The 22711-nt window shown below is 46.4% G+C and overlaps 1 protein-coding gene across 2 annotated transcripts in view; it reads left to right on the top strand.

Annotated features, from left to right (window-relative positions):
• The window catches only part of edem3 (ER degradation enhancer, mannosidase alpha-like 3), a 30268-nt gene extending 7557 nt beyond the window's left edge, over positions 1-22711 (top strand). The window contains exons 6-21 of one of the 2 annotated variants that reach the window (XM_063200678.1): positions 940-1093; positions 1537-1671; positions 3003-3108; positions 4930-5027; positions 5523-5648; positions 7022-7105; positions 7635-7718; positions 11825-11949; positions 12672-12849; positions 13538-13689; positions 15393-15537; positions 16000-16191; positions 17125-17290; positions 17775-17960; positions 18610-18657; positions 20892-22711. In XM_063200678.1, the coding sequence (XP_063056748.1) occupies positions 940-1093; positions 1537-1671; positions 3003-3108; positions 4930-5027; positions 5523-5648; positions 7022-7105; positions 7635-7718; positions 11825-11949; positions 12672-12849; positions 13538-13689; positions 15393-15537; positions 16000-16191; positions 17125-17290; positions 17775-17960; positions 18610-18657; positions 20892-21280 (2368 nt within the window). In that variant the 3' untranslated portion in view covers positions 21281-22711. The remainder of the gene's footprint in view (positions 1-939; positions 1094-1536; positions 1672-3002; positions 3109-4929; positions 5028-5522; positions 5649-7021; positions 7106-7634; positions 7719-11824; positions 11950-12671; positions 12850-13537; positions 13690-15392; positions 15538-15999; positions 16192-17124; positions 17291-17774; positions 17961-18609; positions 18658-20891) is intronic. The other variant, XM_063200679.1, reaches the window with a different exon arrangement.

Here is a 22711-nt window from a genome sequence, read left to right as displayed (position 1 = left end):
CTAATTTTGCCCTGATATAGGGTATTGGGCTCCTTCGATCACACCGTCTCTTATTATACCAATATGCATGACCTGGAATGCTTAAATCCAATAGGTGTTCATGTCCATAAAGGGTGGTGTCGGACAATATGCATAAAATGGACGATATTGTCAAAAAACCTGTTTGCCTAATAATTCTGCACACAGTGTAGACTGTTTTATTGAGCAAGTGACAAGACTAACGGTTCAATGTTTTCACGTCTTTCTGAAGAAGACGCGAGAACGTCAAAACATTAGTGAAACAGGATAATATCCACATATGAAAATGCTCCGGTGACTTATCTTCTTTGTCTGGCTACAGCACAGCTTTGGGGCAGATGTGGCCTACATGTCTAGGGAAAGTTACAATAGGTGTCCTGTGGCTGGACTTCCACACCCTCATATATGTAGCTGAGGTGCCCTTGAGCAAGGCATCTAACCCCACGTTGCTCTAGGGACTGTAAACAATACCCTGCGCCTAAATAACGGTGGATAACTCCACTCCACTGAACTGGCTTGGCATGAAAGTATAGTGCAGTGTAATGTAATATTACCTACATGTGGGTGTCCTGGGGCTATATCCAGTACCCTCCTCACCTAAGTAGCGGTGACACACCTTGGCTAAACGGGATCACTCGATGACCGTGATGCTTTGGGAGGGGGCTATATCCAATAGCCTCTACCTAAGTGTAATATGCTAAGTGTATTCTGTCTTCAGGGGTCTCCGGGGGGGCCACTCGATGGCGGTGATACTTTGGGAGGGGGCTATATCCAATTCCCTCTAAGTGTGATGTGCTAAGTGTGTTGTCATGTTGTAGTGGTCTCCTGGGGGGGGCACTCCATGGCGGTGAAGCTGAGGGAGGGGGGTCTATCCAATACCCTCCACCTAAGTGTGATGTACTAAGTGTATTCTGTCTTCAGGGGTCTCCTGGGGGGCCACTCGATGGCGGTGATGCTTCGTGAGGGGGGTCGCCAGATGCAGTGGTATGAGGACGAGCTCCTGCACATGGCCAAGGACCTGGGACTCAGACTGCTGCCAGCCTTCAATACCAGTAGTGGCCTACCCTACCCTAGAGTAAGGAGACACACACACACCAGCAGTGGCCTACCCTACCCTAGAGTAAGGAGACACACACACACACACACACACACACACACACACACACACACACACACACACACACACACACACACACACACACACACACACACACACACACACACACACACACACACACACACACACACACACACACACACACACACACACACACACTCCCCAGCAGTGGCTTGCCCTAACCTATAAGGAGACACGCACACGCACACACACGCATGTGCATGCGCACACACATACATGTACACACACAACAGAAGAGAATGCTCCTTCTAAGGACTAAGGTCCGAAACGACATGCCATTAAACATCTGCTATCATTAACGGTGTTGTGATAAGGTCCGTCAACTAACAATTTAATGATTTAATCAATAATTGTCATCCCTAATTGCACCTGTTGCGCAGGTGAACCTACGTCACGGCGTGCGCGGCCCGGAGACGCGGACGGGCACGGAGACGGAGACCTGCACGGCCTGCGCTGGAACCATCATCCTGGAGTTCGCAGCCCTCTCCCGCTTCACTGGGGACCCCATATTCGAGGTGAGGAGAGGGGTGATGGAGTAGAGTAGAGTAGAATATCTTTATTAATCACTGGGGACCCCATATTCGAGGTGATGAAGAGGGGTGTTGGAGTAGGGTAGAGTAGAGTAGAGTAGAGTAGAATATCTTTATTAATCACTGGGGACCCCATATTCGAGTGGAGTGGAGTGGAGTCTCTTTATTCATCACTAGGTAGTACCTCATATTCGAGGTGAGAATGTGGAGTAGAGTAGAGTAGAGTAGAGTAGGGTAGAGTAGAGTAGAGTAGAGTGGAGTATCTTTATTAATCACTGGGGACCCCATATTCGAGTGGAGTGGAGTGGAGTGGAGTATCTTTGTTCTTCACTAGGTAGTACCTCATATTCAAGGTGAGAAGGCGGGGTGGAGTAGAGTAGAGTAGAGTAGAGTATCTTTTAATGACTGGGGACCCCATATTCGAGTGGAGTGGAGTGGAGTGGAGTTGTTTTAATTGGATGATGGACTGATAGATCTGTGGATAGATGTATGTATGTATGTCCAAGGTGATGGATTGATGGATGTTATAGATAGATGGATAAACCCCCCAAAAATATTTAAACAATTCTTATCCTTTCATACAGCAATAGTAGTTTATAGTGTATTATACACTATCATGCACAGCTGTCATGCAATATGGATATGGCTTCATTCAGAAGAAAAAGAGCAACAAGACACACTAAGCAAATGAAGGAGAAGTTTTAGTGAACACCTCAACTAGCCACTTGACTTATTGTTGGAGTTTTTCTTTTCAACTTCATCTGAAGGGGCTGTATATGAACTGATGTGTCCCTGGGGGAATAAGACGGCAGTTGAACACCCAGTGGTGCATGTTGGATGCAAATGCCAAAGCTGCTTTCAGTTGAACATTTGGTTTCACTTTAAGAAGCTGTTTCTTTGTGTGTGTGCGCGTGTGTGTGTGTGCGTCTGTGTGTCTGTGTGTGTGTGTGTGTGTGTGTGTGTGTGTGTGTGTGTGTGTGTCTGTGTGTGTGTGTGTGTGTGTGTGTGTGTGTGTGTGTGTGTGTGTGTGTGTTGTGTGTGTGTGTGTGTGTGTGTGTGTGTGTGTGTGTGTGTGTGCGCGTGTGTGTGTGTGCGTCTGTGTGTGTTGTGGTGTGTGTCTCTGTGTGTATTGGGGCATGTGTGTGTGTGTTGTATGTGTTGGGGCGTGTGTATGTTCGTGTGCGTGTGTGTGTGCGTGTGCGTGTGCGTGTTCGTGTTCGTGTGCGCGCGTGTGTGTGTGTGTGTGTGTGTGTGTGTGTGTGTGTGTGTGTGTGTGTGTGTGTGTGTGTGTGTGTGTGTGTGTTGCTGGTCTGCAGAATCACGCGAGGAGGGCTCTTGACTTCCTGTGGGAGAAGAGGCAGCGGAACAGCAACCTGGTGGGGACCACCATCAACATCCACTCTGGGGAGTGGGTACGCAGAGGTAACACACACACATACACACACACACACACACACACACACACACACACACACACACACACACACACACACACACACACACACACACACACACACACACACACACACACACGCCTATACAGGACCACCATCAACATCCAGAGTGGGTACTGAGAGGTCACACACACACACACACACACACACACACACACACACACACACACACACACACACACACACACACACACACACACACACACACACACACACACACACACACACACACACACACTGTTTGTTTAAGGCCAAAAAAGCCCAACATTAAAATTGAAGTGTGAAAAACAAGCTTGTTAATGAGTTATGACTCCACTGGAACTGACTACCAACAATGACTAATAGTCACACACACCAGCTTTATTTGCTCTGTGTCATGCTCCAGTGTGTTGTCATAACCAAACCATCGCCACTAGACAGGGAGGTCTGTGTATCATTAACTCATTGAATGCCAGCTATTTTCAAATCATGATACAGCCCAAATGTGCCAGAGTATTTTCAGCACTTTGGGTGTGTTTTTCAAGACCCACAGACAATTTAATTTAGAGATGTCCGATATTATCGACCCGATAATACATAAAAATGTAATATCGGTCAATATCGGTATCGGATTTTTGACCTATCAAAACTGATATAATAATGTTTGAATTACTGTACACTTTTCTCCTTAATTATTTTTTCATTTTGGACAGACGATGTTAATATTTGGAAAGCTTTGTTGCATTTGAGAATGCGTCTAGTGGGGCGTTACAATAAAATTAAGCATATTTTGTTCCACAACAGGAGATGTGTAATCTCCTAAAATTTGTTTTGAGGAAAAATAACCCACATATATCGACATTAGTATCGGTCGATATCGGAATCGAAAATTGAGAGTTGGACAATATCGGCATATCAGATTTCGGCAAAAAAAGCCAATATTGGACATCTCTAATTGAATTCTATACTTGAATTCTAATATGTGAACACCACACCATAAAATAACTGAATTGACGCACTTTCGCATCATTTGTACGGAACGTTAGGCTCCGAAGTGACACGCTTAAACATATTGACAGAGCGATGGAAACAGGCTTACAGGAAGTCGGTTGTTGACATGATTTGCGTAAAATAATTCTAAACAATATTTCTTGTTTCGCTAGAGACTAACACAGAACCACTACATGGCATGCAAAGATGAAGTACAAATGAATTGAAATGAATTACATTATACATTTACCTTCACTGTTCCTGTGTTCGACCCTGACTTTCTGGAACTATTTTAGAACTATGTCAATAGAGATCTGTGTGTCAAAGGCTCCATGAGCCGTCATCTTTGTAAAAAAAATGGAACTCAAAGGTCAATGGGTGTAGCCTAACTCTTAGGTCGCTTTCACATCAAGGTGGTGAAGCGTCGTGGACGGAAGCGATTTTTACCGGCGGTGGCGAAAATACATGGAAACATAGCTTTCCTTCCACACCAACCGGCGGTAGTGAGGCGGCATTTGGAAAATAGAACTTGAGCGGATTTTGGGCGGCAGTGGCTGGCAGTGTCCCATTCAAATGAATGGCAAAGTAGGGCACTAGCTTTGGCTGTGGGGTGATTTTGAACAGGACTGGCCGCGTACCGCGAAGCTGTTGGTGTGAAAGGCAGAGTAGAACACACCGTCCAAAACTAAGCAGAAAGACCTCTTTCGTCTCGCTTCCATTCCATGCCGCCTTGGTGTGGATTCGGCCTTACTTCCATGGCTCTGACTGACCATTGCCATCAGGTGTGTTAATGTGTATGTGTGTGTGTTTTGTTTACCAGACAGCGGCGTGGGTGCGGGTATCGACTCGTACTATGAGTACCTGATGAAGGCCTACATCCTGCTGGGGGACGACTCCTTCCTGCAACGCTTCAACGTGGTGAGGGGAGCGTGCACACACCAACACTATCACACACACACACACACACACACACACACACACACACACACACACACACACACACACACACACACACACACACACACACACGCACACGCACACGCACACAAATGCACGCTCATTCTCAGACAGACATACAGGGATGGAACAGAGGAGAAAAAAATATGTAGTCTCTCTCTCTCTCTCTCTGTCTCTCTGTCTCTCTCTCTCTCTCTCTCTCTCTCGCTCTCTCTCTCAGCACTATGCGTCCATAAAAAGAACATTATAATTACCCAGCTTAATGTGTTGATCTCTCTCTCCTCTCTCTCTTCTGTCCTCTCAGCACTATGCGTCCATAATGTCTTAATCTCTCTCTCTCCTCTCTCCTCAGCACTATGCGTCCATAATGTCTTAATCTCTCTCTCTCCTCTCTCCTCACTTCTCTCAGCACTATGCGGTCCATAATGTCTCAATCTCTCTCTCCTCTCTCCTCAGCACTATGCGTCCATCATGAAGTACATCAGTCAGCCTCCGCTGCTGCTGGACGTCCACATCCACAAGCCCCTGCTGCCCGCACGCACCTGGATGGACTCACTCCTCGCCTTCTTCCCCGGCCTGCAGGTGAGACCAGAGGAGAGGAGAGAGACAAGAGGAGAAGAGGGAACAGAACAGAGCAGAGGGGAGAGGGGAGGGACGGGAGGGGGCAGGGAGAAGATGATATGAGAGAGGAGAGGAGAGGAGAGGGGATGGAGATAGAGAAGAGGAGAGGAGGGGATGGGAAAGAGGAAGAGGAAGAAGAAGAGGGGATGGGGATGGGGGAGAGCAGATGGGGAAGAGATGGGGAAGGGGAAGAGGAGAGGGGAGGAGATGGGGAAGGGGAAGAGGAGAGGGGTGGAGATGGGGAAGGGGAAGAGGAGAGGGGAGGAGATGGGGAAGGGGAAGAGGAAGAGGAGAGGGGAGGAGATGGGGAAGGGGAAGAGGAGAGGGGAGGAGATGGGGAAGGGGAAGAGGAAGAGGAGAGGGGAGGAGATGGGGAAGGGGAAGAGGAGAGGGGAGGAGATGGGGAAGGGGAAGAGGAAGAGGAGAGGGGAGGAGATGGGGAAGGGGAAGAGGAAGAGGAGAGGGGGGGAAGTACAGGAGAGGAGGGGGGGGGGGACAGGACAGGAGAGGAGAGGGGAGAAAGGAGAGGAGAGACGAGGAGAAGAGAGAATAGAAAAAAAGCAGAGGAGAGGAGAGGAGAGTAGAGGGAAGGGGGGGGAGACGATGAGATGAGAGGGGAGAGGAGAGGAAAGAGGAGGAGAGAGGAGAGAAGAGGATATGAGATGGGGGAGAGGAGAGGAGAGGAGAGAAAAGAACCCTCCTGAGATTTTGGCTGGCTTAGCAAAATATCCAGGCGAGCCCAGACACGCTCAGATCAGCTGGGATGTTTTGGAAGTGAAGATGAAGGGATTTAAACAATAGCAAATTAACTGTTCAGTTATGTTTTCTGGTGCTCAGACACCAGGTTGTACAATTGACTCTCATATCATAAGCAGTCCTGTTTGCCTTAACTTACCGCAGAGATACACCAGCGGCGACGCGATTCAAGCGACAGAGTGTAGCAGCAAGCGATACGAGAGATTGAGGAGACTAGAGTATGTCAGTACAGGCAGAAGGCAAAGCATTCAAGCATTCCCATTGGCTGTGGTCACTGACCTCTATACAGTCATTGGCTGTCGCGGCTTGTCGCCGAACCGCGTCATAGAAAGTTGAAAAGATTTCAACTTCAAATTGTCGCGCTCGTCGCGCAAATCGCTCTAGTCTCCAGAATCGCTTTTGTCTCTCGACTCAATACAAAGTCAATTACTTCCGTCGCTCGACTCGCTCAGATCGCCGCTGGTGTATCTCTGCGGTTAGGCTACAGTCATCTCTAAAGCACCTGTTGTAGAAAGAAAGGTGTGAATGTCAAGTGTTGTTTTGAAATCCACTCCTCACCGTGCGTCATGTTCTCGCAGGTGCTGAAGGGGGACATTCGGCCGGCCATCGAGACGCACGAGATGCTTTATCAAGTTACAAAGAAACACAACTTCCTGCCCGAGGTGAGTGTGTTCCCTTCCCTGCCCTCATTGGCTACGCTATATTGTTGTTCAAGCATGTCTGTATTTAGGAGGGATTTGCTGACCAAATGTGTGACGACATTCGTCTCCGCAGGGGAAACGGGATATTGTTTATGGGTGTGTCTGTTTGTCAGCTTGCTCATTTGTCTCCTTCTCTCAATGTTAGCAGCCATGCACAAAAACTACTGGGCAGACGTGGATCACGTTTTCAAGAAATGATCCCTAGATGGCATTGTTTTCCTTGTTAGCAGGATTAGATCAAGGTTTAGTCTAGGACTAAGGTCACCAAATAGCTGCGAACTTGGGTTGGGGTGGGGTGGGGTACATCTTCCAGGCACCATTCATTAAAATACGTTTCCATTTTTGGTCTTCAAACCTTTGTGACTGCCATTTGTGTTTCTGTGGATTTTTTTGCTGACTAAATGTGTGTTATTCTCATCCTTTATAATTCCTAATGTCTTCTTTTGTCCTGTCTGTCCGTCTGTATGTCTGTCTGTGTGTGTGTCTGCAGGCGTTCACTACTGACTTCAGGGTCCATTGGGCTCAGCATCCACTGCGTCCCGAGTTTGCAGAGAGCACCTATTTCCTCTATAAGGTGAGAGTAGAGCACCAATGAGAGTAGAGCACCAATGAGCGTAGAGCACCAATGAGAGTAGAGCACCAGTGAGAGTAGAGCACCAATGACCGTAGAGCACCAAAGAGAGTAGAGCAGAGCAGTGTTTCTCAACCTTTTTTAGGCGAGGCAGCCTTTCAATTCATGAAAAATCTCAATGCACCCCAAACCAACAAGCAGCCACATGGTATTGCATTTGATACCACACCAACTTAGAAAAGTAACACATTTGGAGACACACACAACCTAGCCTACGTTCGAAGTTGCAGCTTCATCTCAAACAGGCTATGTAGGCCATACTGGGGCAACCTAAATTTATTTTACTGTGCGTAAAAGGTAGATGAAAGATTCCACTGACTAGCATTAATTTATTAATTTAGACAAATATATATTATATTAATTAGTTTTTTTTTTTACTGTCAGCCATGTTTCCGTGGCACCCCTGAGGGGGGGGTGTGGCACCCCAGGGTGCCCCGGTACCCTGGTTGAGAAACACTGGAGTAGAGCACCAATTCAGAGACAGTCTGTATAAGAGACGGAACACTCAAAAAACCTTCCATAGGAATGAACGAGAGCATTTGGCTACGCGAACATGGCGTTTGCCGGCGATTGAGAGCCAATTGCTTGCTGAGTTGCGCTGTCACTTATCCAAACATCTCGCCGCCTCTACGCAACCTTTTACGACTGCTCGTAGTCAGCCGGTCGGTTGCTGATGTGCGGTTCACATCGGGTAGCTACTCGCATTGGGTTGCAACAGTCCGCGGCCACTTCATCTCACAGACCGTGAAGCAGAATGTGTATGTTGTGAAATTCCGTGCATGACTAATCTGAAATAGTATCCCAAATAGACAGACCGGAAGCGTAGCCAAGATGGCCGCCGAGTGATAGGACATAAACCAGAGAATGGTATAAGAAGGAGATACCCTGAACTCCGCCCACACAATGTAAATGGATGTGCTCAAGTTTGGGTCTCCTAAGGGGGCGTTGTCCCCCCTTCTTCTTCTCTTACTGTTGCGTTTGGTGGCAGCTGACAAGGGTTGCGTATTACCGCCATCCAAAGGGCTGAGGTGGGATTCGTAGTCTGTGAAGAGGCGTGGCGGAGACGGATGGGATGGGACGCGTCGCTCATGGTAACTGTCTGCCCTATAGTAATCCCAGTTGACATTCACGTTGTTTTCATTGTACATTTATTGTAATATCCGGTCATATATATATAGGCCTAGTATTTATTTATTTGTGCGTCCTTGTAGGCCTATTGTGCACAACCCTTCCAGGTGCAAGGCAGAAAAACTTGATCAATACGAAAAGTTCATTAAACATCGCACACTGGATACTTTTGTATTTTTCCCCCTGAGCGAGCAACGCGTTTCGCACAGTGCGTCTTCAGATTAGCTCTTATCAGTGCGTCTTCGGGAACCTGAAGACGCACCGGGCGAAACGCGTGCTTTGAAGAGGGGGGGAGAACAGTAGGGCCTAGGCCTACACAGTGTGCGGTGTTTAATGCACTTTTCGTATTTTGGTTTATGCAACTCCACGTAGATATCAGTTGCTTTGCAGTAACTGTTGCAGTTGTCAGTGAAGCCACATTAGTTGTCCCCTTTTTTGGCTAGGCAGTGAGGAAATAGGCCTATTCGCGAGAAGTCTGTAACACTTTACATGGGACACCATATGTGTATGAAATAGCCTACTAAAGAGATGTCAAGGCTATAACCTAGGCCTACAATTTGAAACGGTGATGACATGTAAAACCGAGTCAAACGGCCAAAGACAGCATTGTAATGAAGGGTGTCGTAACGGCAGCTGGAAAGAGATGGAACTTTAATTTCACGACGACATTCTGGCTTCAAACTCGCCCTGGCCGCTTCCCTATTTAACTTTAGGACTAAAATTATTCAACCGTTTCCACAGCAACGACCAAACTAATCACAGTTCCTGCAGCAGTAAAGCCAGGACTGCAAGTGTGAGCGAAATCAGCACAACAGTAGGCCTATAAAGGAATAATAAACAGTAACGGAAATACCGTGACCTGAAAAGTGCGCGGAATTGGGAGCCTTTTGTCGGTGAATTGCGCTGAAGCTAGCCTACATTGTGAACATGCTGGACGTTATCGCCAAATTACGATAGAAAGAGCAACCAATGTTATGTAATATTTATATTGCTAATTACCTCATCTACACAGTTGCTGCTACCCAAAAATATACGATGGCATAATTAAATAGGCCTATGTGAAACACACCTGTGTTCCGTCTTTGGATGATGTGCAATGAATAAGACCCACAACACAAACCTATTTGACCCCTTTATTTTATTTCAAGGTGGAAGTGTCGAGGAGGACACACGTCAATTTGCTTTTTGACATCCGAAATCTGAACTGTCATCCAAGGATTCAATCCCACAAATGCACTCTAGAGGCGTAATTCACTCTCAAACTCAGATGGTCTCCTAAAGGGGCGTTGACCTGACGTCAACGGGATACCGGAAAACAACGAGCCTGACTTATCTCCTTCTTATACAATTTCTGCTTAAACTAAATGACTTCGACCAATTTCCTCTATAAGGTGAGAGAGTAGAGCATCAAGGACAACGTGGACAAAAATGAGCTTTGTAGCTGTTTAGAGAAAAACACTTGCCAGAGTTGCATTTGTCTTGCTGTATGTGTACACCAAGAGCTGCCTACGCCAACAGAGTACGGAAGTCATTATTTCTCAATGGAGGGTCGCCGATTTGATTAACTATTGCAAATGACTGTTCAGGCATCTTAACATCCATGTATGAATTCTTGCCATATTCTCATATTTTGAGAATATACGTTTTTAACCCTATCGCGCCGGATGCATCATCTATGATGCATCAAATTCAAAGCCCTCTCCACGCTGACACAAAAAAAATCCATCTCAAAAACATCCTGCGTGTCATTTCCAAACCTCCTGCAGTACACGGAAACCGCCACAAGAGAGCAGCGGTCAACAACAAGTTGATCACAGCTCGGCGAAAAATGCAAAAATGGAGTAGAAGCGGTTTCCCTGACCGACGCTGAGATGTCGACAAATTGCCTTAAGAAACACGTTTTACTTGCAATTTTGAAAATGTAATGCAAAATGTTGAAATTATGAATCATTGAAGTGAATGGAGAAATGGTCCAATTGTAGTAATGGACCCATATATTCAAATTACACATCAAAAATGAATAATGATCTATATTACACTCATAAATAGGTTGTTAAGCATTCGATCAGCTATGTTTTTACATAGATTTTAAAAAAATTACCCAACCAGGCTGTGGGAAATGTAAAATATGGTCCTGCTAAAACAAGGATAGGCTTAAAAAAATGGCAGGATCTCACTAAATATTTAAAGATAATCCTCAAATTAAATTATCTGACAACTTTTGTAAATTAAAAAAAAAAGTTGTAAATGCATTAAAAGTCATTTTTCAATGGTCATGAAATTGGAATTTTCATTCATTAAAAGCCTGATGCATCATATATGATGCATTAAATATCTCAGTGACCTTAACACAATTTTGATTTTTTTTTTTTTACATTTCTTATAAGGGACCAAGATTGAAGCATATTCCAAAAAAATAGAATTTTCTCTCATTGCTTTTTTTTTTATTTTTAAGATGCAGAGCTGATGACCCCATCATCATTTCACTACAATTACCATGTATGTGACAAATAAAAGTACTTGAACTTGAACTTGAACTTGAACTTGAACTTGCTTTCATGGTTCAGGTTTCACAGGGTTAAACCGATATAAAATGCATTTTGTGATTCAATGCAATGGCCTAATAGATAATATATCCATTTTACAACATGGATACAAGTCATTTTCCAACAAAGCTTTACATTTAGAGAGAGAAAGATAAGTTGCGTCTGTGGGGTAACTTCATAAAAAATCTTCAGGTGCTTATCTGTGTCCAAAAATGAAAACTTGGTAAAGTCAGAGGGGGTCCAAGGCACTCTGAAATCCATTTAAAAGTCCTTTATTTTTACATGGACATCAAGCCCGATGCGTTTCGTCGGCTTGATGTCCATGTAAAAATTAAGGACTTAAATAAAAGCTCTACATTTCTTCTCTCTCCGTAGGCCACGCGTGATCCGTACTACCTGGAGGTGGGCCGCTCGGTCCTGGAGAACCTGAACCGCTTCGCACGCGTGCCCTGTGGCTTCGCAGCCATGAAGGACGTCCGCACAGGCAGCCACGAGGACCGGTGAGGACACACACACACACACACACACACACACACACACACACACACACACACACACACACACACACACACACACACACACACACACACACACAGCCACGAGGACCGGTGAGGACACACACACACACACACACACACACACACACACACACACACACACACACACACACACACACACACACACACACACACACACGCACTCAGGAGGCAGAGAGGAAGGAGGAGACACAGACACACACATTATTACATTATTTTTCTTAGCAAAATTTGAAGTATGCACAGGAAAACATTTGCGAGACTATTAACTCAGTAGAAGGACTTTGTTGTTTTTAGACTTTCCAATAATATACTAGTTCAGATAATGGATCATTCACCACATTTCTTGATTTCTGACGCCGCTACTGATGCCGAGTGCTTGTGAAAATAAAGTGTGCGACACCAAGCTCCCGTTTCTCTTCATTTAATATTGTGACATTTCGGGAAGTCACACTTTATTGAATTAGGATAAATGGAATCTCTGTGTCATTTTGGGACTTTATTTTCAGTTTTCATGTGACTTTTCTAGTTCTCCAACCCATTTTTAAGATGGATGTGCGTGATTTTTCTTTGTTAACATAAACTCATTTTCTCTCCTCTCCTCTCCACTCTCCGCTCGTCTCCTCTCCTCTCCTCTCCTCTCCTCTCCTCTCCTCTCCTCTCCTCTCATCCTCTCATCCTCTCAGGATGGATTCCTTCTTCCTGGCGGAGATGTTTAAGTACCTGTTCCTGCTGTTTGCGGAGGGGGACGAGCTGCTGTTTGATATTGAGGATTACGTCTTCACTACCGAGGCTCACCTGCTGCCCCTCTCTCTTTCCATGGCACCGCGCTCACAGACAACGCCCCCTGCTGCCAACGCCACGGTACTGCACCCTCCTCTCCGTTATTTTTGTGATCAAATGTTATTTTATTCATATCATTTATTTATATATATATTTTAATTAACAGGAACACATATGATGTGTTAAGTATCCACAGACTGAAGGCATCTTTATACATGGGCTCTACATTTTTGTTTCCCCCTGACTGTGCGAAACTAGCTGCGCACAACTCAACCTCTGATTGTTGGAAACCGCTGTTGGTCAAAAAATTAGCTCACGTGGTTGGCTGCCAGTGTCTTGCCCCTCCTCACATCATCGTGTTTATAAACACGGCGAACCCATGTATACTCTCTCTGTGTCTGCAGCACAAAGAGTGTAAAACCAGCCTAATGAAACTGTTGTTGCTTTGTTTGCACTATTTGAGAAACCCTCCAGACCATTACCAATGTTCTCCGGCATCCTGCCCGAGTCCTTTAATGAGTAGTGTACTGGTAACAAGCTCCTAATTGGAGCTTTACCAGCTAACAGGTCTGTGGTGCATTTCTGGAAAGCGTAAATGTTAGCAGTTAGCAACTTCGGTAGTTGCCAATGGGAAAGTGCATTGCAACCAACCAACAAAGCAGCTAACATAGTTAGCATCTACGCTTTCCAGAAATGCACCCCAGATGTGCACTGTGCAGTAACCTGCACTTATGGCTGAGCTGTGTGTGTGTGTGTGTGTCCTTTACAGGCTGTGGAGGAGGAGCTTGATGACTCCAACTTCGACTGGACGTGTCCCAACACCCACCTCCTCTTCCCAGACCCCGCCTTCCCTCGGAACTTCAGGGACCCAATCAAGATGGCCATCGACAAGAGCTGTCCACGCCCCCACTCCGTCATCCGGTGAGCAGAGCGGAGCGCATAATGGCACAGACACGCCAGACACGACTAGAGCAGTGTTTCTCAAACTTCTTCAGACTGAGGACCCCTTTGTCCCCCCAAAAATATTCAGGGACCCCCCCGTCAGCTGAAAGGACAGTTGACGGGAGCTAATTTGACACTGCTAATTTCGATGTCCATCACGTACTTTTTATTCACATTTACAACCCTGTCTTATTGTGGTGAAAATATGACTTTAGCTATGTTTAGCTTTGTAATAATGTTACTAATAATGTCTTAGAAAAGTAGAAATCCCCTCATGGACCACCTGAGCTCTGTTGCGGACCACCAGTGGTCCCCGGACTGCACTTTGAGAAACACTGGACAGGAGCAACAATGGTGACAGAAGTAATTGACTTGGTATGGAGTCGCCGGTGACAGAAGAGACTAAAGCTAGATTTATGCTTCGGACACAGAGCCTCTGCGTCCGTCCGTCTTCTGTCTGTGCGAGTCCACGCCCCCCTCGCAGAGGCTCTGCGCCCGTCGTCGAGCGCCTCGAAAAAATTCTAACTATCCATCGGACGGACGCGGAGGACGCAGACAAAAAGGCGCTATGATTGGTCGTCTCGCCACTTCCTTGTTCTGTTCTTGTGGCAGCGCAATACCAGTAGTTTGGGAGAGCAGAGCTGTATTCTGTTAAAAACTATATTAATGCCTTGTGCGTAAATGTGTGTAAATAGCCTACACGAAGCTACAAGCTAAGTAACAAACAATGCATCAGTTGAACACTTGTGGCACAATGCCTGTGGTTTTACTACCGTAGCTTCCTCCACCGAATGTAAACACACATCGACAGAATCAACTGTCTTTACATGCTTGCATTTTCTGCTCGTGAAAACAGACTGGGTATGTCAAATAATGATACCAGTGCATTGCCTTTGCAATTCGTGTGAAAACACCTGGCTAACCGGGCTGGAAAGCAACATTGCTTAATAATGACCGCAGTGCTTACAATGCAGTGAAAGTAATCGCGCAATTTCAAATGTGTCTCGTGACGAGACCTCGGACCTCGCAGAACTCGCAGATGCATGAATACAATGTTGGTTCGTGGCCACTCCCACGCAACTTTTGAAAAGCGCAGTTGCAGAAGTCTAATCTGACCTTTAAGCAATTTGGGCGACTAGAGGCGATTTGAGGTGCCAAACGTAAAATTAAAAGTAAATTCATGGTATAAGTGCAACACTGTTACTGAATAACTTAAAACCAACAAGAACCCACCACAAACTTGATCCAACCAGTGCAGAAACAGCTGATCGTAAGACAAGTACACAGGTCTACTGGTTACTCAGATAAGTTACCTATGTTGGAAGGATGTTGGACCTATGTTTATTTTTTCACTTTTACTTCTTGGGGAGTGATATTTATTTAATTTTGAGATAGGACAGTGAAGGAGAGACAGGAAGCGAGTCTGGAGAGTGAGACTGGGGAGGATTGGCAAATGACTCGGTCCAGTGCCGCGGCATTTTGACACCTTCTCTTCTCCTGTAGTGAGCCTGGTATGGGGCGTCTAACACCTCCTCTTCTCCTCTCCTCTCCTCCTTTCCGCTTCTCCTCCTGTAGTGAGCCTGGTATGGGTCGTCTAACTCCTCCTCTCTTCTCCTCCTCTAGTGAGCCTGGTATGGGTCGTCTAACACCTCCTCTTCTCCTCTCCTCTTCTCCTCCTGTAGTGAGCCTGGTATGGGCCGTCTGCCGCTGAGGGCTCAGGACTTCATGGCCCATAATCCCGAGCACCTGGAGCTGCTGCGCCGCATGGGGGTCAGCCTCATACACCTCAAGGACGGACGCGTACAGCTCGTGCAGCACGCCTCTCAGGTACACACACACACACACACACACACACACACACACACACACACACACACACACACACACACACAGACACACAGACACACAGACACACACACACACACACACACACCTCAAGGACGGACGCGTACAACTCTGAAAGCACTTTTGTCACGTAAACACAATTTTCCAGATGTGTTGGCTAATTTCTGTTGTGAAACGTGAAAATGCTGAGCCGTGCCCTGACCAAAACCATGCCTAAACCTATACTGTCAGTAAAGCAACATTTCTGCCTCTTTACTTTTGCTAAGAACAGCAAAATAAGCAAAATTGTGCCTTAACCAAAACCACCCCTAACCCTAACCTGTCACAGGGCGTTGTGGAGCAGGAGCTAACATGCAAAGTAGTAATAGACAGTTCATGTTGGCGTGTTATTTTAACGCTCTGTTGTGATACCATGTTGTTGTGTGTGTGTGTCGCCCTCTGCAGGCGGTGAGTGCCATCGCGGCGGAGGACGGCATGCGCTTCATGCAGGAGATGATGGAGTTGTCGTCGCAGCAACAGAAGGAGCAGCTCCCGCCGCGCGCTGTGCAGATCGTCTCGCACCCCTTCTTCGGACGTGTCGTGCTGACCGCAGGCCCCGCCCAGTTCGGCACCGACCTATCCAAGAGCAGCACAGGGGTGAGTGCCGGGACACTCATATGAAGCATCTTCTAGTAGATTCAACAGTTCAAAGCTCCTAGGTGCTGGTAAACGCAGGAGCGTTCAATACTTCAAAAAGAAAGACGTTTATTTAGAGCCAACAATGCGTTGCGCCTCTGTGCGTCATCAGGTTCGCTGACACACAGAGGCGAAACGTGTTGATCGTTCAAAATAAATGAGCATAAAGTCAAGAAACTGTGCGGTGAACTTCTTTCTTTTTGAAGCATCTTTTAGTAGAGTACTGTAAGATTCAAACTCTGCCCACCCAACGCAAAAGAGTGTGCTCAAGTTCGGTCTCCTAAGGGAGCATTGTCCCATCTCTTTCTGAGGCGTTTGGTGATGGCTTGCATGAGATGTGCGCTACCGCCGTCTACAGTGCCAAGGGAACTCAGGAAATGCACGGGCTTGGAGTATGTTACTCTACTAGAAGATGTTTGCTCATATCAAATTGAATAAAATGTTTTATACAGCACAGTATCAGAGCTATATAGTTGACTGAAAGTGCTTTCATTCATACACATTCACACATTCACCGGTCACTTTGGCACTGACCTCTCCAAGATCAGTGAATGAATTTCAGTGAAAATGGACAATAAAGTCCTATCATATTGTGTCTCTCTCTCTCTCCCTCTCTATCTCCCTCCCTCTCCCTGTCTCCCCCTCCCCCGCCCCTCTCCCTTTCTCCCCCTCCCTCCTCTTCTATCTATCTCTCTCTCCCTCCCTCTCTACCCCTCCTCTCCCTCTCTCCTTCCCTCTCCCTCTCTCTCTCCCTCTCTACCCCCTCTTCTCCCTCTCTCCTTCCCTCTCTCTCTCTCCCTCTCTCCCTCCCTCTCTCTCTCTCTCGCTCTCTCCCCCCCCCACCCCCCCCCCTCCTCTCTCCCTCCCCTCCCCGCCTCCCCTCTCCACCCCCAGGTGCGTGGCTTCATCACGGTGGCTGAGCCCTATAGTGGCTGTGCTGAGCTGAGTAATGGGGAGTTTGTTGCGGGTCGCATCGCACTGCTGCAGCGGGGGCAGTGCATGTTCGCAGAGAAGGCCCGGCACATCATGAAGGCCGGGGCCATCGGAGGCATCGTCATCGGTGAGGACGCGCACAGCTGTGTGTGTGTGTGTGTGTGTGTGTGTGTGTGTGTGTGTGTGCGCGCGCATGTGTTTTTTGTGTGTGTGTTTGCGTGTGTACGCCAGAGTGAATGCGTGACTGTATGTTTGTACGTGTGCATGTGTTTTGTGTGCGTGCCTGCCTGCCTGCGTGTGTGTGTGTGTGTGTGTGTGTGTGTGTGTGTGCTCTTCACAAATTGTGCAGTATGTGGTCTATTATATCCTCTTTTGAGGGTAGTTTTGGATGAAGGCTGTTATTATTATTATTATTATTATTGTTATATTGTTGTTGTTGTTTTTTATTTTTTTTAGATTTTTTTTATGTATGTGTGTTTGTGCCTTGGGTTTGGGGTTATTGTGTTTATAAAGAACAAAATTTGAATAAAGAAATGTTTGGAAAAAAAAAAGTTTTGGATAAAAGTGTCTCCCTCTCCCTCCTCTCCCCCCCCCCACCTCTATCCCTCCAGATGACAACGAGGGGAGCAGCAGTGACACGGCGCCGCTGTTCCAGATGGCGGGAGATGGCCGCAGCACGGATGATGTGACGGTGCCCCTCCTCTTCCTGTTCCACAAGGAGGGCAACATCCTGCTGGAGGCCCTCAGGGAATACACGGAGGTGGAGGTGATGCTGGGGGACAAGGCTCGCGACCGCGGTGAGTAGGGGACCATGGATACTGTAGATGGATGAGAGAGAGAGAGAGAGAGAGAGAGAGAGAGAGAGAGAGAGAAAGAGGAGAGAGAGAGAAGAGGAGAGAAGAGAGGAGAGAGTGAGGAGAGAAGAGAGTGAGGGAGGGAGAGAGAAGAGAGGAGAGAGGGAGAGAGAAGAGAGAGAGAGAGAGAGAGAGAGAGAGAGAGAGAGAGAGAGAGAGAGAGAGAGAGAGAGATCTGTAAGTGCTTCTTGGCAGGGTACAAAGCATGAAAGAGTTATGAGCAATGGTCAGGACTTAAGGATTTTTGTAAGCATAAAACCCTCATTTCTACATGGTCGAAGTGCATTTTTTTCATTCATGATTTATTAATCTAGTTGTGTCTTCTGGAATGACGAGAAGTTTTTGGTTTGAAGGTTAACGTTATCCAAGACTGTGTTTGAAGTGCATCCTTTTCCTCTCTTTGACTCTCCTGCATCTCTGTCCCTCCCTCCATCCTGCATCTCTCTCTCTCTCTCTTCATCTGTCCTGCATCTCTTGCCTTCCCTTCTCTCCCTGGCGATGCCACTGCACTGTGCCCCTCCTCTCATCCTCCTCCTCTCCTCCTCTTCTCCTCGTCCTCCTCTTCATCTCCTCCTCCTCTGTGGACCTGCAGCCTCTCTCTTTAAAGGGAAAGCTCTGCCGGGCGCCCTACTGGACGGCAGTAAGTACCTTCCTCTTCCTCCTTTTTACTCCTCCTTCCTCCTCCTCCTCCTCCTTTTTACTCCTACTTACTCCTACTCTTCATCTACCTGCTTCTACCTCTCTTGCCACACAAACACCCCGAACGCGACAACAGCAACAGCGGGAGTAATTGACATTGTGAAGACGAGTTGGCAACAAGAAACAAAAGCATTAACGACCAAAGTCTTGTGTCTGGGTGTTTTTTTTTTAGCTTCATGTAGCTTTTGTCGCTTCGAGTGTGTTGGCAGTATCAAGCTGAATCCAGAATGTTGGCTGATTTACTAGATTAGCACACTATGTAGGTAACAAACCAATGTAGCCCGCTACTTAGCACACTATGTTGGTAACAAACCAATGTAGCCCGCTACTTAGCACACTATGTTGGTAACAAACCAATGTAGCCCGCTACTTAGTACTTGTAGCCTGCTGCCTAAGCAGCAAACTAGGTACTGAACAAGCTGTTGGTTACCTGGTGTTATGACATTCAACTCCTTTGAGAACTATATACGGTACTTTTGAATGATTGAAGATAAATGGCAGCCTTCAAATGCTAATTATGTTGGTTCAGAACTGACTCGAACAAGTTAATCCCAGTTCAAATCGGTTTAGACATGTTCAAATTGGTTTAGATCAACATGTGTCGGTTTAGGCTGAGTCGAATTACATGAATTGGTTTGAACAAATTCAAAATTCAAACTTGTTTGATCCAGACTAAACTGCTTCAAACTGGTATACACTAAAGTAGTCGAGTCTAAGCTGGTTTGACCCAGTTTAGTCCAAATCAAACGGGTGTAGAGTCTGATGTGACGATAGATTACTACCCGACCTGTTTTCAGGCCGACCAGGACGGAGGCGGAGCCGGTGCCAGCACCATTTACGTTCAGCACTTAAGTGCTTACTTACGAACCGCCCGTGTTCATACCGAGCTCTGAACTTTTTCCGCACGTGTGTTACCCGGATGACCCTGCTGACGTCCACGTTGACGTCACGGTTCACAGAGAAAAAACAAAGTACTTTTAGGTTCACATAGAGCTCTTCAGCGTTGACGTCAACTTGTATGCGGCGTTTGGACTACCGGTTCCATGGCGATTTTTTACATTGCAAAACGCCATAGAGATTCAGGTTTGGCAAAAATATAAGTTGCACGGCAACAACGAACATTAGCGTGTCCCCGCATCCCTTTCTCATTAGTGGAAGGGATCGTATCATCATGTTGGTGTATTCACATGTTAAATCATGACGATTTTAATTCAATATTGCTGACCCCTTTCTGATCATTAAAATTTCCGAACTACATACTTTCCTTTGGTTGCCATGGGTACAACCTTCCGCACGTACATGCCGTTAGATACAGGCGCCGCTTCTGTAGTCACCAAAAGCTTCCGGGTTTAGCATATGGACGCAACATCGTATTTATGTCGAAGTTTGACACAAAATGATCACCCATGTCATACCTACAGCCTATTTTTAACACCCTCGACAGTTTGCGGGGGTTCGCTAAGCGCGTGCTTGCACTCGGAGCTTATTTGAAATTTACCCCTATTCATTCCCAATGGAGGCCGGAAGCCGATAGGAACCAGGACGTCCTTAAATGCTAACATGAAAGACTACAATCTACTACATGCTTCCGCTTCCGCTGAAGAACTCTATTGCAAACCAACTTTCCGGTTTGCGATCGCCAAGATCTGCGTGTGAACACGCCGGCCGTTTCGCAAGTAGGTGCGGGAATGGGCATGGCACGGTTCTCAGTCGGCCTGAATGCGCCTAAAAGATGCAAGATGACTAAAGCAACAGATCATTGTAAATGATAGTCGTGAGATAGATGTGTGTGTTCGTAATATGTTGTTAGTGAGGTGTGTGTGTGTGTGTGTGTGTGTGTGTGTGTGTGTGTGTGTGTGTGTGTGTGTGTGTGTGTGTGTGTGTGTGTGTGTGTGTGTGTGTGTGTGTGTGTGTGTGAAAAGGGTGGTCAGTGAGACCTCTCTCTCTCTCTCTCTGTTGCCGTTTTGCTCTCTCTCTATCGGACAAAGGGGTATGGGCAGTTAATGCGGGTGGTGGGTTATGTTGCTAAGCTTCCTGTGGTAAGGTTTTGGTTAATGGGGTAGCGTGCCTTGCTTTGTGTTTGTGTGTGTAGATATTTTGTGGATGTCTGGACCATGAATGATTCAATTAAAGGACTTTAAAGGTCAAACCTCTCCCTCCCTTCTCCCTTCACAGGTGGAGACATGGAGGAAGGTGACTGCACCACTGAGGAAAAGGACCAAGCAGGAAGAGAACCCAAACAACCCGCCTCCTCACCCCCTCTAGACCAATCACAGCCCAGCACTCAACACACAAAACATGCTCCTGACCAATCGGAAGCAGAGGAGGAGGACGAGGAGCAGGAAGAGGCGGGAGAGGAGGTGGTGGTGACGGCAACGATAGCGGCGGTGACCACACCCCCGCCCAAGGAGCCCAGCCAATCGGCTGCTCCGAAAGAGGCCAAAGAGGAGGAGCAGCAGGCGTCGGCGACCAATGAGAAGGACAATGAGCGTCTGCTGGCGCTGCTGGCCGATTGGCAGGAGGACCTGGAGGCCTTCAGGCAGATGGAGAAGGATGAGCTCTGACCAGACGCACACAACACGACACAACACAACACGACACGACACACCACAACACACTACGGCGGGGCGCAATAGATGTGGCGGTCATTATGTCTAACTGTTAAGTCAAGACTTCGGTTTTTCTTAATGTTTTCCCAAATGTAAAAGTTCTATCTTTTACCTTTTACCTGACGTGTTTTGACGGTGTAGCATTCGTCTCGTGTCCGACATGTGACCCTGGGATGAAGATTGAAGCTACACCGTCGAAACAAGTCACGTAAAAGATAAAACTTTAACTTAATGTCTGAAACACAAGAGAAACCCAAGTCTTGAAGACACTACGGCAGTAGTACTGTACATCTTAGCCACTGAGGAACACAGTACAGGAGAAATGGGGTGGGATGGAAAAGCAGGAGGGATGGTGTGGGATTCGTCTTGTGGGTGGGAGGCATGGTGGCAACACACAGTGACTGCTTTATTCTTTCAGCAACCAATCTGCCCTACCTATCCAACCCATGCCTAGTCCTTCATCATCCCCCCATCCCTATTCTCCTTTTCTTTCTTTCTTTCTTTCTCTCTTTCCATTCATTTCCACTCTTCTCCTGGTTTCTTCTTCACCTCTATATGCTCCTCTTCAGTACCTCAGGTGTTCCTGTGTTTACTCTCTTCCTTGAACTGCTCCCTTCCTTGAACTGCTCCCTTCCTTCCTTGCCTTCAGTCAAATGGAAACATGGATCAGATGAGACTGACCTGATAAAAGAAAGGAAAAACCAGGATTTTATTTTCTTTTTACATTTTTTGTGCGTAATTTAATAAACCGTCGCACAAAAAAAGAAACAAAACATAAGTGGGAGCAGAAAAATCCTGGTTGAAGATCCTACCACTGACTGACTGACTGACTGACTGACGAACGGACTGACTGCTGTGCACCTCATCCCCGGCGCTGCTGCGATGCTGCCCAGCTGACACTTCGGGGGCCTTCTCTCTCGTCTTAACGTCTTCCCTCCTCCGCTTGGAACGAAATAAATAAAACAAACATGGATCTCTTCTCTTCTTGGGAAACACAAGTCACAGTGTTGATTATCAGACTGATTATATGTTTTGATTCAACTGTGATTTTCTTTCTTGTTTTTTGTTTTTGTTTTTTAATTTGTTTTTTGGCTCTGCTTTGTCACTTGCTCTTTTTTGTAATGGCATTTGTACTAATTTAAAATTGTGTAGGCTGTCTAACTAGTGGGGGTCATTGGTGAGTAACTATACTGTGAGTGGTGTGGTGACCATGAAGGTTAAGGAAAGTTTAAAAATGTTTAAGTTCTTTAAAAAAGAAAAAAATAGGAAATCTGAATTATCACCTCTTCCTTTATATTGGAATGACGGCGTGTACGTACTGTATAACCATATGTGATTTGATGTATATGGTATACACAATACATGTATTATAAATGTGCGATGTTA

The sequence above is a fragment of the Engraulis encrasicolus genome, chromosome 6, assembly GCF_034702125.1.
Source record: "Engraulis encrasicolus isolate BLACKSEA-1 chromosome 6, IST_EnEncr_1.0, whole genome shotgun sequence".
In the NCBI taxonomy this organism is placed as follows: Eukaryota; Metazoa; Chordata; class Actinopteri; order Clupeiformes; family Engraulidae; genus Engraulis; species Engraulis encrasicolus.
The sequence above is the reverse complement of the archived record's forward strand: the minus strand, read 5'-3'. Positions and strand labels throughout refer to the sequence as shown.